Below are 12,468 nucleotides of genomic sequence, written 5' to 3' on the forward strand. Positions count from 1 at the left end.
ATTGGTCTATGTGTCTGTTGTTGTGCCAATACCGTGCTGTCTTGATGATTACAGCTTTGTAGTAGAGGCTAAAGTCTGGGATTGTGATGCCTCCTGCTTTGGTCTTCTTCTTCTTCAATATTACTTTGGCTATTTGGGGTCTTTTGTGGTTCCATACAAATTTTAGGATTGCTTGTTTCAGCTTCGAGAAGAATGCTGGTGCAATATTGATTGGGATTGCATTGAATGTGTAGATTGCTTTGGGTATTATTAATATTTTAACAGTATTTATTCTTCCAATCCATGAGCATGGAATGTTTTTCCATTTCTTTTTATCTTCTTCAGTTTCCTTCATAAGCTTTGTATAGTTTTCAGCATACAGATCTTTTAAATCTTTTGTTAGGTTCATTCCTAGGTATTTCATGATTCTTAGTGCAATTGTGAATGGGATCAGTTTCTTTATTTGTCTTTCTGTTGCTTCATTATTAGTGTATATGAATGCAACTGATTTCTGTACATTGATTTTGTATCCTGCAACTTTGCTGAATTCATGTATCAGTTCTAGCAGACTTTTGATGGAGTCTATCGGATTTTCCATGTATAATATCATGTCATCTGCAAAAGGCGAAAGCTTGACTTCATCTTTGCCAATTTTGATGCCTTTGATTTCCTTTTGTTGTCTGATTGCTGATGCTAGAACTTCCAACACTATGTTAGACAACAGCGGTGAGAGTGGGCATCCCTGTCGTGTTCCTGATCTCAGGGAAAAAGCTCTCAGTTTTTCCCCATTGAGGATGATATTAGCTGTGGGCTTTTCATAAATGGCTTTTATGATCTTTAAGTATGTTCCTTCTATCCCGACTTTCTCGAGGGCTTTTATTAAGAAAGGATGCTGCATTTTGTCAAATGCTTTTTCTGCATCAATTGACAGGATCATATGGTTCTTTTCGTTTCTTTTATTAATGTGATGTATCACATGGATTGATTTGCGAATGTTGAACCAGCCCTGCATCCCAGGAATGAATCCCACTTGATCATGGTGAATAATTCTTTTTATATGCTGTTGAATTCGATTTGCTAGTATCTTATTGAGAATTTTTGCATCCATATTCATCAGGGATATTGGCCTGTAGTTCTCTTTTTTGCTGGGTGTGTGTCTGGTTTGGGAATCAAAGTAATGCTGGCTTCATAGAATGAGTGTGGAAGTTTTCCTTCCCTTTCTATTTTTTGGAATAGCTTGAGAAGAATAGGTATTATCTCTGCTTTCAATGTCTGGTAGAATTCCCCAAGGAAGCCATCTGGTGCTGGACTCCTATTTGTTGGGAGATTTTTGACAACTGATTCAATTTCTTTTCTGGTTATGGGTCTGTTCAAGTTTTCTATTTCCTCCTGTTTGAGTTTTGGAAGTGTGTGGGTGTTTAGGAATTTGTCCATTTCTTCCAGGTTGTCCAGTTTGTTGGCATATAATTTTTCATAGTATTCCCTGATAATTGCTTGTATTTCGGAGGGATTGGTTGTAATAATTTCATTTTCATTCATGATTTTATCTATTAGGGTCATCTCCCTTTTCTTTTGGAGAAGCCTGCCTAGAGGTGTATCAATTTTGTTTATTTTTTCAAAAAACCAACTCTTCTTTCATTGATCTTTTCTACAGTTTTTTTAGATTCTATATTGTTTATTTCTGCTCTGATCTTTATTATTTCTCTTCTTCTGCTGGGTTTGGGGTGTCTTTGCTGTTCTGCTTCTATTTCCTTTAGGTGTGCTGTTAGATTTTGTATTGGGGATTTTTCTTGTTTCTTGAGATAGGCCTGGATTGCAATGTATTTTCCTCTCAGGACTGCTTTCACTGCATCCCAAAGCATTTGGATTGTTGTATTTTCATTTTCATTTTCATTTGTTTCCATATATTTTTAAATTTCTTCTCTAATTGCGTGGTTGACCCATTCATACTTTAGTAGGGTATTCTTTAACCTCCATGCTTTTGGAGGTTTTCCAAGACTTTTTCCTGTGATTGATTTCAAGCTTCATAGCATTGTGGTCTGACAGTATGAATGGTATGATCTCCATTCTTGTATACTTATGAAGGGCTGTTTTGTGACCCAGTATATGATCTATCTTGGAGAATGTTCTGTGTGTACTCGAAGAAAGTGTATTCTGTTGCTTTGGGATGCAGAGTTCTAAATATATCTGTCAAGTCCATCTGATCCAGTGTATCATTTAGGGCCCTTGTTTCTTTATTGGTCCTGTGTCTAGATGATCTATCCATTGTTGTAAGTGGAGTATTAAAGTCTCCTGCAGTTACCACATTCTTATCAATAAGGTTGCTTACGTTTGTGATTGTTTTATATATTTGGGGGCTCCGGTATTCGGCGCATAGACATTTATAATTGTTAGCTCTTCCTGATGGATAGACCCTGTGATTATTATATAATGCCCTTCTTCATCTCTTGTTACAGCCTTTAATTTAAAGTCTAGTTTGTCTGATACAAGTATGGCTACTCCAGCTTTCTTTTGACTTCCAATAGCATGATAGATAGTTCTCCATCCCCTCACTTTCAATCTTAAGGTGTCCTCAGGTCTAAAATGAGTCTCTTGTGGACAGCAGATAGATGGGTCTTGTTTTTTTATCCATTCTGATACCCTATGTCTTTTGGTTGGAGCATTTAGTCCGTTTACATTCAGTGTTATTATTGAAAGATATGGGTTTAGAGTCATTGTGATGTCTTTAGGTTTCATGCTTGTAGTGATGTCTCTGGTACTTTGTGGTCCTTGCAACATTTTACTCACAGAATCCCCTTAGGATCTCTTGTAGGGCTGTTTAGTGGTGATGAATTCCTTCAGTTTTTGTTTGGGAAGACCTTTATCTCTCCTTCTATTCTGAATGACAGACTTGCTGGATAAAGGATTCTCAGCTGCATATTTTTTCTGTTGATTTCCTGCCATTGAAGATTTCCTGCCATTCTTTTCTGGCCTGCCAAGTTTCAGTAGATAGGTCTGTCACTAGTCTTATCAGTCTCTCTTTATATGTTAGAGCATGTTTATCCCTAGCTGCTTTCAGAATTTTCTCCTTATCCTTGTATTTTGCCAGTTTCACTATGATATGTTGTGCAGAAGATCAATTCAAGTTACGTCTGAAGGGAGTTCTCTGTGCCTCTTGGATTTCAATGCCTTTTTCCTTCCCCAGATCAGGGAAGTTCTCAGCTATGATTTGTTCAAGTACACCTTCAGCCCCTTTCTCTCTCTCTTACTCTTCTGGAATTCCTATTATACAGATATTATTCCATTTGATTGCATCATTTAGATCTCTAATCCTCCCCTCATACTCATGGATTTTTTTTATCTCTCTTTTTCTCAGCTTCCTCATTTTCCATAATTTTATCTTCTAATTCACCTATTCTCTCCTCTGCCTCTTCAATCCGTGCTATGGCCGCCTCCATTTTATTTTGCACCTCATTTATAACATTTTTTAGCTCCTCATGACTATTTCTTAGTCCCTTGATCTGTGTAGCGATAGATTCTCTGGTGTCCTCTATGCTTTTTTCAAGTCCAGCAATTAATTTTACAACTATTATTCTAAATTCTTGTTATGTTATATTGCTTAAATAGTTTTTGAGCAGTTCGCTAGCTGTCGCTACTTCCTGGAGTTTCTTTTGAGGAGAATTCTTCTGTTTTGTCATTTTGGATAGTCCCCGGGGTGGCGTGGAACTGCAGGGCACTTCCCCTGTGCTGTCTGGAGTAACTTGTGTTGGTGGGCGGGGCCACAGTCACACCTGATGTCTGCCCCTAGCCCACCACTGGGGCCACAGTCAGACTGGTGTGTGCCTTCTCTTCCCCTCTCCCAGGGGCAGGACTCACTGTGGAGTGGTGTGGCCCCTGCCTGGGCTGCTTGCACGCTGCCAGGCTTGTGGTGCCGCTTCGATGGGATCTGGCCAAGGGCATATTAGCCAGGGTGGATCCTCAAGGTGCACAGGGGCAGGAGGGGCAGGCTCAGCTCGCTTTGCCGTGGGTGGTCCCCTGTGGGAGGGGCCCTACAGCACTGGGAGGGAGGGAGGCAGGCCTGTGGGAGGGATGGATCCACAGAAGCACAGCATTGGGAGTTTGCGCAGAGCAAGCAAGTTTGGTGTCGGGAACTGGTTCCCTTTGGGATTCCGGCTGGGGGATGGGCGAGGGAGATGGCGCTTCCCAGCGCCTTTGTTCCCCACCGAGCTGAGCTCTGCCATCCGGGGCTCAACAACTCTCCCTCCCGTGTCCTCTCACTCTCCCCACTCTCCGAGAGCAGAGCTGTTCACTTTTACCATTCCAGATGTTAAGTCCCGCTGGCTGTCAGAACACACTCCGTCCGGCCCCTCTGCTTTTGCAAGCCAGACTCGGGGGCTCTGCCTTGCCGGGTGGGCTGGCCGCCCCTCTACCGCCCCGGCTCCCTCCCGCCAGTCCGTGGAGCGCACACCGCCTCTCCGCTCTTCCTACCCTCTTCCGTGGGCCTCTGGTCTACGCTTGGCTCCGCAGAGTCCATTCTGCTAGTCTTCCGGCAATTTTCTGGGTTATTTAGGCAGATGTGGGTGGAATCTAAGCAATCAGGACGAGGTGAGCCCAGTGGCCTCCTATGCCGCCAACTTCCCTTGAATGTCCCCATGTCTGTTTTTAGATTTTACTTAAATCCAGGGGTGCCTGGGTGGCTCAGTCAGTTAAGTGTTCAACTTTGGCTCAGGTCATGATCTCACGTTCGTGGGTTCAAGCCCCGCATTGGGTTCTGTGCTGACAGCACAGAGCCTGGAGCCTGGAGCCTGCTATGGATTCTGTGTCTCCCTCTCTTTTTGCCCCCTCCTTATTCATGCTCTGTCTCTCTCTCTCAAAAATAAATAAAAGTTAAACAAAAATTAAATTTTGTTTAAGTCCAAGTTAGTTAACATTATTATAATGGTCTCAGGGTAGAATTTAGTGATTCATCACTTACAAATAACACCCAGTGCTCATCCCAACAAGTGCTCTCCTTAATGCCCCTCACTCATTTAGCCCATCTCCCCACCCAACACCACTCCAGCAGCCCTCAGTTTGTTCTCTGTATTTAAGAGTCTCATGGTTTGTCTCCCTGTTTTTAATCTTATTTTTCCTTCCGCTTCCCTATGTTCGTCTGTTTTGTTCCTTAAATTCCACACAGGAGTGAAATCATATGGTATTTATCTTTTCTTATGGAGCATTTAGACCATTTACGTTTAAAGTAATTATTGATAGGTATGTACATATTGCCATTTTGCTCATTGTTTTCTGATTTTTTTTTTGTAGTTCTCTGTTCCTTTCTACTTCCCTTGTTCTGTTTTCTTGTGATTGATGACTTTCTTTAGCATTATATTTGATTTTTTTTTCTCTTTATTTCGTGTGTATGTATTATAGGTTTTTGGTTTGTGGTTACCATGAGGTTTGTATATAACTTCCCTAAGTATATAGGAATCTGTATGAAAATGATGGTTACTTACACTTGAACACATTGTAAAGGAATTTCGTTTTTTCTCCCCCCTCCACATTTGATGTGTATGTTATATTTTGCATCTTTTTGTGAGTCCTCTTTTTAGATATAATTAGTTTTATTTCTTTGGTCTTTAACCTCAATACAAGATTTACAAGCGATTGTTCTACTACCTTTACTGAATGTTTGCTTTTACCCGTGAAATATTTTCTTTTAGAATCTTCTTCTAATTATGGCGTTTTCTTTTCCACTCGATTGTAGGTTTTTTCCTTTCGGCACTTTGAGTTTCTCATGTCACTTTGTGTTACATGCAATTTCTCCTGAAAAATCAGCTGTTAGACTTACGGAATTTCCCTTGTACAAACTAGTTGCTCTCCTCTTACTGCTTTTAAAACTCTGTGTCTTCGGGCACCTGGGTGGTTCAGACGGTTAAGTATCTGACTTTGGCTCGGGTCATGATCTCACGGTTTGTGAGTTTGAGCCCCACGTCCGGCTGTGTGCTGACAGCTCAGAGCCTAGAGCCTGCCTCAGATTCTGTGTCTCCCTCTCCGCCTCTCCCCTGCTTGCACTCTGTCTCTCTCTCTCAAAAATAAACACACATTAAAAAATTTAAAAAAACTCTATGTCTTTAATCTTCGACATTTTAATTATTAGTGTCATGTCGTAGACCTCCCTGGTTTCACTGGAACTCTCTCTGCTTCCTGAACCTAGATGTCTATTTCCTTTCCCAAGTCAGGGGATTTTTTGCCTCTTATTTCTTCCCATAAGTTTTCTGCCCTTTTCTCTCTTCTCCTTCTGGGACCCCTATAATGTGAATGCTTTTTCGCTTGATATTGTCCAAGAGATCCCTGAACCTATCCTCATTTTTAGAAACTCTTTTGTCTTTTTGCTGTTCGGGGTGCTTTCCATTACCCTGCCTTCCAGGTCACTGGTCTGTTATTCTGTCCCTCCAATCTGTTGTTGATTCTCTCTGGCGTATCTTTCAGTTACTGTATTAGAAGAACCTGATTGGTTCTTTTTTATGTTTTCTATCTCTTTGTTGATGTTCTCACTGAGTTCAACCGCTCTTCTCTCCAATCTGGTGGGCATGTATTTGAGCATAACTTTGAACCTTTTTTTTTAAATTCTGAGAGAGAGAGAGAGAGAGAGAGAGAGAGAGAGAGAGAGAGAGAGAGAGACTGTGAGTGGGAAGGGGCAGGGAGAGAGAGAGAGTTCCAAGCAGACTCTGCGCTGTCAGCACAGAGCTCAACGTGGGGCTTGAACTCCCAAACGATGAGATCATGACCTGAGCTGAAATCAAGAGTCAGATGCTTAACTGACTGAGCCACCCAGGTGCCCCTGCTTTGAATCCTTTATTGGTTATCTCCCTTTCGTTTAGTTCTTTCTCTGAGGTTTTTGTCTTGTTATTTCATTTGGAGCGTATTCCTCTGCTTCTGTATTTTACTTGACTTTCTGTGTTTGTCTTTGTCAATTAGGTGGAATAGCTATTTCTCCTAAACCTGAAGGGATGGTCTTGTGTCTGGCTGTCCCCCGTGTAGATTGTGTGTGCCTGGTGACTTTGGCTGGCAGGAGCCGTGGCTGGCGCGGGATGGAGTGCCGCATGACTCCACACTGGGGCTGCCCTGATAAAATAGATGAAGCCGAAATGGGACTGGGCTGGAGTGATCCTGGGCTCCTGGCACAGAGGGTGTCCTGGCAGGACGGCTGAAGCTGAGGTGAGGCAGGACCTGAGGCTTTCTGCACTGAGGGTACCGTGGCAAGACAGCGAAAGCTGACGTGGGCTTGGGCTGGGGTAGTCCCAGGACTCTTCACGCGGAGGGGCCCCTGGCAGGATGACTGAAGCTGAAGTGTGTGCAGGCCTGGGGCCCAGGGCTCTCCACACAGAAGGAACCCTGGCGGGACAGCTGCAGGTGAGGTGAGTGCAATCTGGGTGTCTCAAAGCGCTCACCGGAAGGGGTGCCCCGTGGGGTGGCTGGTGCTGAGGTGGGCGTGGGCAAGAGGATCCCAGGGCTCTCTGCAGAGTGACACCGTGGCAGGGCCGCTGGAGCTGAGGCAGGATGCAGGCCAGAGGGGCCTACGGACACTGCGCGGGGGGTGCCCGGGAAGTCGTCTGGAAGGGAAGTCGTGTGGGCCTCGTGTGTCTCATGGTGCTTGGTGCCTCTGTCACCTTGGTGGGGTGACTGGTGCCGGTGTAGACTGATGTCCCAGGGCTCATGGAGGCGGTCGGCTGGCTCGGGCACCAGACCCTGCTCATTCAGGAGAGTTTGAGCCTCTGAAGGCCAAGAGTCCATTTACTTAACTTGCCACTTAATTATATCAAGATCTGCTTCATTTCTCCTTAGTTTCTAATAAGCCGTGTTATTAGATTGTTACATAGTTCGGATTCTTAGGATTTCTAATTATTGGGATAATGACAGTGTAATTATAAATGTGGTTCAGTTTAAATCTACCATGGTCCTGTTTTCTTCTGTTTGGTGCAGTCTTCCGTTTTACCTTATATCCTGACTTCTTTTGAAGTAATTGAATATTAAGATTTTATTATATCCCTATTGGTTCATTAGCCATAACTTTTGGGGGTTTTAGTTCTTTAAAATTTACAGTATACATATGCAGTGTATCACAAAATTCAAATAATACACTCCCAAATCCCTCCTCACATTCTTTGTGCTATCTTTATCATGTTTTAATTCTAAATTAATGACAGTTTCCGAAATACATTATTAATTTTGCTTTAAACAGTTATCTGGCATCATGATTGAAAATGAGGGGAAGAGGGAAAGTGTCTTATAAATTCCCACATAATTAACATTTCTGTTCCTCTTTGGACAGATCCAGACTTCATCCTGATGTACTGTTCCTTTTGTTTGAAGAGCTTTCTTTCACATTTCAGGTATTACAGGTCTTCTGGTGATGAGTTTTCTATTTTCTTGGTTCATTTTCCAAAGACATTTTTACCGCATATAGAATTCGGGGTTAATGGATTTGTCTTCTTTCTTTCAGATCTTTAAAGATATTCCATTGTCTTCTGCCCTGCATGGTTTTCAGCGAGAAACCTGCTTTTATTCGCACGTTTGTGTTCTGTACACAGTATTGGTTTATGTGGTTGATTTAAAGATTATTCTCTTGGCCACTGATTTTCAGCAATTTGGTTATAAAGAACATTTGTGTGTTTTTCTTTAGGTTTCTTCTTCTTGGAATTTGTTGAGGTTCTTAGATTTGTGAGCTTTCATCAGATTTGACATTTTCGATCATTGTTACTTCAAATATTACTTTCTTTTTTGGCGACAGCCTCCCACTTTAGAGTGGTTCTTTCCCTAGCTGCGGGTAGACTTTTCTTATGCAGACACAGAACAGAAGCAATAGTTCGCAGGGGCCAGCTACGGATCTCCGGAGTCACGCTGTCTGTCTCTCTCAGTATAGTTCCCTCTGACGTTCTTACTGCCTTGGTCCTGCACTCCAACCTCTGTGTCTTCAACTCGCTTAGACACCTGGGCTTTCTTTTGGGTCCATCTTCCTGCATTGTGGCCTGGAAGAGGCCTTCTCTCAAGGATCACAGTCATGAGCAGCCTGTCGTTTAATGTTTGAAAATCACTATTTTATATACTTTGTCTGATAGGTTATTTCTGGCAGGAGGTTTCCTATAGCAGTTAGTCATGTGCGGAAGAAGCAGAAATAATATATGACCTCCAGAAATAGTATGACAGCCGATTTAAATTTAGCTCTCTCTTATTGCCAGTAACTATGTAAAATGTCTAGGCCTCCTCTTTTTTCCCATCTGCAAAATATATTCATAATGAGATAAGATTTAGTAAGTCAATGGCTATTAATAAGTCATCATATATTGTCCTAAAATGTCTATAATTTTAAGTTTCCCACCGTAGCCCTCATTTTACTGTTTATAAAAAAAAAAAGTTTCTGTGCTTTCGTTCATTAAAGAAAAAAATAAGACCCTATTGACTAATATCTGTGGCCATGCATTCATATGAATGTTCTTCTTTTTTTTTAATTTTAAAAAATGTTTGGTTTTTTTGTTTGTTTGATTGTTTGTTTTGAGAGAGGGAGAGCGAGAATCCCAAGCAGGCTCCTTGCTGTCCGCACAGAGCCCAATGTGGGGCTTGATCTCATGACTGTGAGATTATGACCTGAGACAAAATCAGGAGTCAGACACTTGACCAACTGAGCCCACCAGACACCCCCATAGTGAATTTTCTGACAGAGAGGAGAGACTGTGCCACTCCCTACCGCAGTATGTAATGACACTTCAAAAACAATAAAGAAACAACACATCGAGTGTTGTCGTCTGTGACCAAGAGCCTGGTAGAGCGACTATGTGTATGACCTCAGGTTCATCGGTGTAGTGCACTAGCCAGAAGCACCTGGAGTTGACTTGTAACTGTTCCTAGCACTAGACATCTTAGTATTATTGGACACTTGATGACTTCTGGCCTGGGACTTGTGTCTGTGCTGTTTTGGAGTTTAAGCTCCTAGAAGACAGAATTTTAGGGATTAAGGCACACAGCATCCAGATGGTAACATGACTATGACAGTGCAGTACAAAACAAAAGTCATGATAAGCTCACTGGGAGCGTATTTTTTACGCTAGGTTTCCCTAACTGCTAATCTTTAAAGTGGAATTAATAATACAAGAAAAATAAACCAAAAATTTTAAGGTGAATTTAACCATATTGTTTATTCCCAGTGTTTGAATTTAAAATGAGTTAAGTAATGGTATGGGATTGCTTAGTTGTAGAAAATTCCATTTATTTGTTACATTTATTCTTAACATAGGACTTGATATCAAATTCATCATTTCATACAAACACAGGGTGATATATTTACAAGAGGAAAAATTTTCTTCCAGGTTTAAAAGGCCATGGAGTTACACTATGGACACACACTCACATATACAAAGATAAATATTAATTATATGTATTAAATGGAATTGGTTGAGGTAGAGTTCAATAATAATTACTTGGCTTAAAAGCCTGAAAACATTGTGCAAGCATTCAGTAAAGAGATTTTGGATGTATTATCAAAATACATTGGTACAAATTTAATGCAGTTGCTATAGAATGATCTGCTATGATTGAAACCATGTGTGGAGAGCTTGGGCTTCTGCGGGATGTGTCGCAGCAACAAAGGCTCTAAAGATGTATTTGTGCTGCCCGCTATGTATACAGATGATTGACTTAGATACACTTCCCAGACGTAAACAGTAAAGGAATGTCACTGAAGTTTCGCATGCTATCAGATAGAGACAGGGAATGCTTACCACATTGTACAAGCCGATGCACCAGCGTTCAAATATAATCTGCCCAGAAAATCCATTAACAAAAGCAAACCAAAGCTGAAAGAGAAGAAAGTTCATGAAGTTTTGTATCAATACTGACCTAAATGTTTGCATTCACTGAAGTACTTAAAATACTATGCTTTATCATTCTTTTTTTCCCATGTCATCAAATGGAATTTTGCCAGAATGTAAATAAAATCAAGCTTGAGTGTTTGAGCTTAACAGAAAGGCAGTACATTTATTTTAGAATTTTTATTTCATTCTTTACTTTTTGATAGAGAAAGAACAATAACAGTTTCAATGAAATGCTTAGATCTGATTGTCCAATAATGCATTGTTTCAGTGAAAAGATCTCTGCCCCTCTGTGTTTACTGCAGCATTATTTACGATGGCAAAAATGTGGAAGCAGCCCAACTATTCACCAGTAGATGAATGGATAAAGGAGAGGTGGTATATATACAATGGAATATCACCCAACCATGAAATAGTGTGAGATCCCACCATTTGCAATAACATGGATGGACCTGGATTGTATAATGCTAAGTGAAATAAGTCAGAGAAAGACAAATACTGTATGATTTCACCCCTGTGTGGAATTTAAGAAACAAAAGCAACCAACCAACCAACAAAAAAACCCAGACCCTCAAATATAGAAAACAGACTGGAACTTGCCAGAGGGAAGGTGAATGAGAGGATGGGTGAAATAGGTAAAGGCGATTAAGACTATACTTCTCGTGATGAGCACTGAGTCACGGACAGAATTGTTGAGCCACTATGTTGTACATCTCAAACTAATATAACAATGTATATTATTTATACTCGAATAGAAAAATTTAAGGCAAAGGACTGGGAATAACTAAGACAATTTTAAAAATATATAGTGAAAAGACTCACTCTACCTGATGTTAAGGCTCATGGTATTGCTACAGAATTCGAGACAGTGTGATGTTGGCAGAGGAAAAGACACAGAAATCAAGGAGTTAGAGTAGAGAACCCAGAAACACATAGTATGTATCTACATGAGTATGTCCAACTTATTTTAATTGTGGTAAGAACTATAACCAATTTTAAGTGTACAGTGCAGTAACGTTAAGTATATTCACATTGTTGTGCAACCAATCTCCAGAACTTTTTCATCTTGCAAAACTAAAACTCTGTACCCCTGAACAATTCCCCATATCCCTCAACCCTCAGCCACTGGTCACCAACACTCTCCTTTGTCTCTCTGAATTTGACTATTTTAGATACCCCATGTAAGTGGAATCATACATTGTTTGGCTTTTTGTGTGTGACTCATAGTTAGCCAATGTCCTCAAGGTTCATCCATATTATAGTATGTGTCAGAATTTACTTTCCTTTTAAGGCTGAATAATATTCCATCGTATTTATATATCACATTTTGGTTATCTCTTCATCTGTCACTGGACGTTTGGGTTGCTTCTGCTTGGGTATTGTAAATAATGGTGCATTAAACATGGTGTGTAAATATCTCTTCAAGATTCTTGCTTTCAGGGGCACCTGGGTGGCTCAGTTGGTTAAGTGTCTGACTTCGACTCAGGTCATGATCTCGCGGTTTGTGAGTTCAAGCCCCGCATCGGGTTCTGTGCTGACGGCTCAGAGCCTGGAGCCTGCTTCGGATTCTTTGCCTCCTCCTCTCTCTGCCCCTCCCCTGCTCTCTCTCTCTCTCTCTCTCTCAATAATAAATAAATGTTAAAAAAATTAAAAAAAAAAGATT

The 12,468-nt window shown here is 41.1% G+C and overlaps 1 protein-coding gene across 18 annotated transcripts in view; it reads right to left on the minus strand.

The window, feature by feature from the left end:
* LOC101096779 (phospholipid-transporting ATPase IB-like) overlaps positions 1-12,468 on the minus strand; it is a 216,630-nt gene that overhangs the window by 75,806 nt on the left and 128,356 nt on the right. For all 18 annotated transcript variants that reach the window (XM_045044103.1, XM_045043975.1, XM_023250089.2 and 15 more), the window contains one exon: positions 10,716-10,790. In XM_045044103.1, the coding sequence (XP_044900038.1) occupies positions 10,716-10,790 (75 nt within the window). The remainder of the gene's footprint in view (positions 1-10,715; positions 10,791-12,468) is intronic.

The sequence above is a fragment of the Felis catus genome, chromosome A1, assembly GCF_018350175.1.
Source record: "Felis catus isolate Fca126 chromosome A1, F.catus_Fca126_mat1.0, whole genome shotgun sequence".
In the NCBI taxonomy this organism is placed as follows: Eukaryota; Metazoa; Chordata; class Mammalia; order Carnivora; family Felidae; genus Felis; species Felis catus.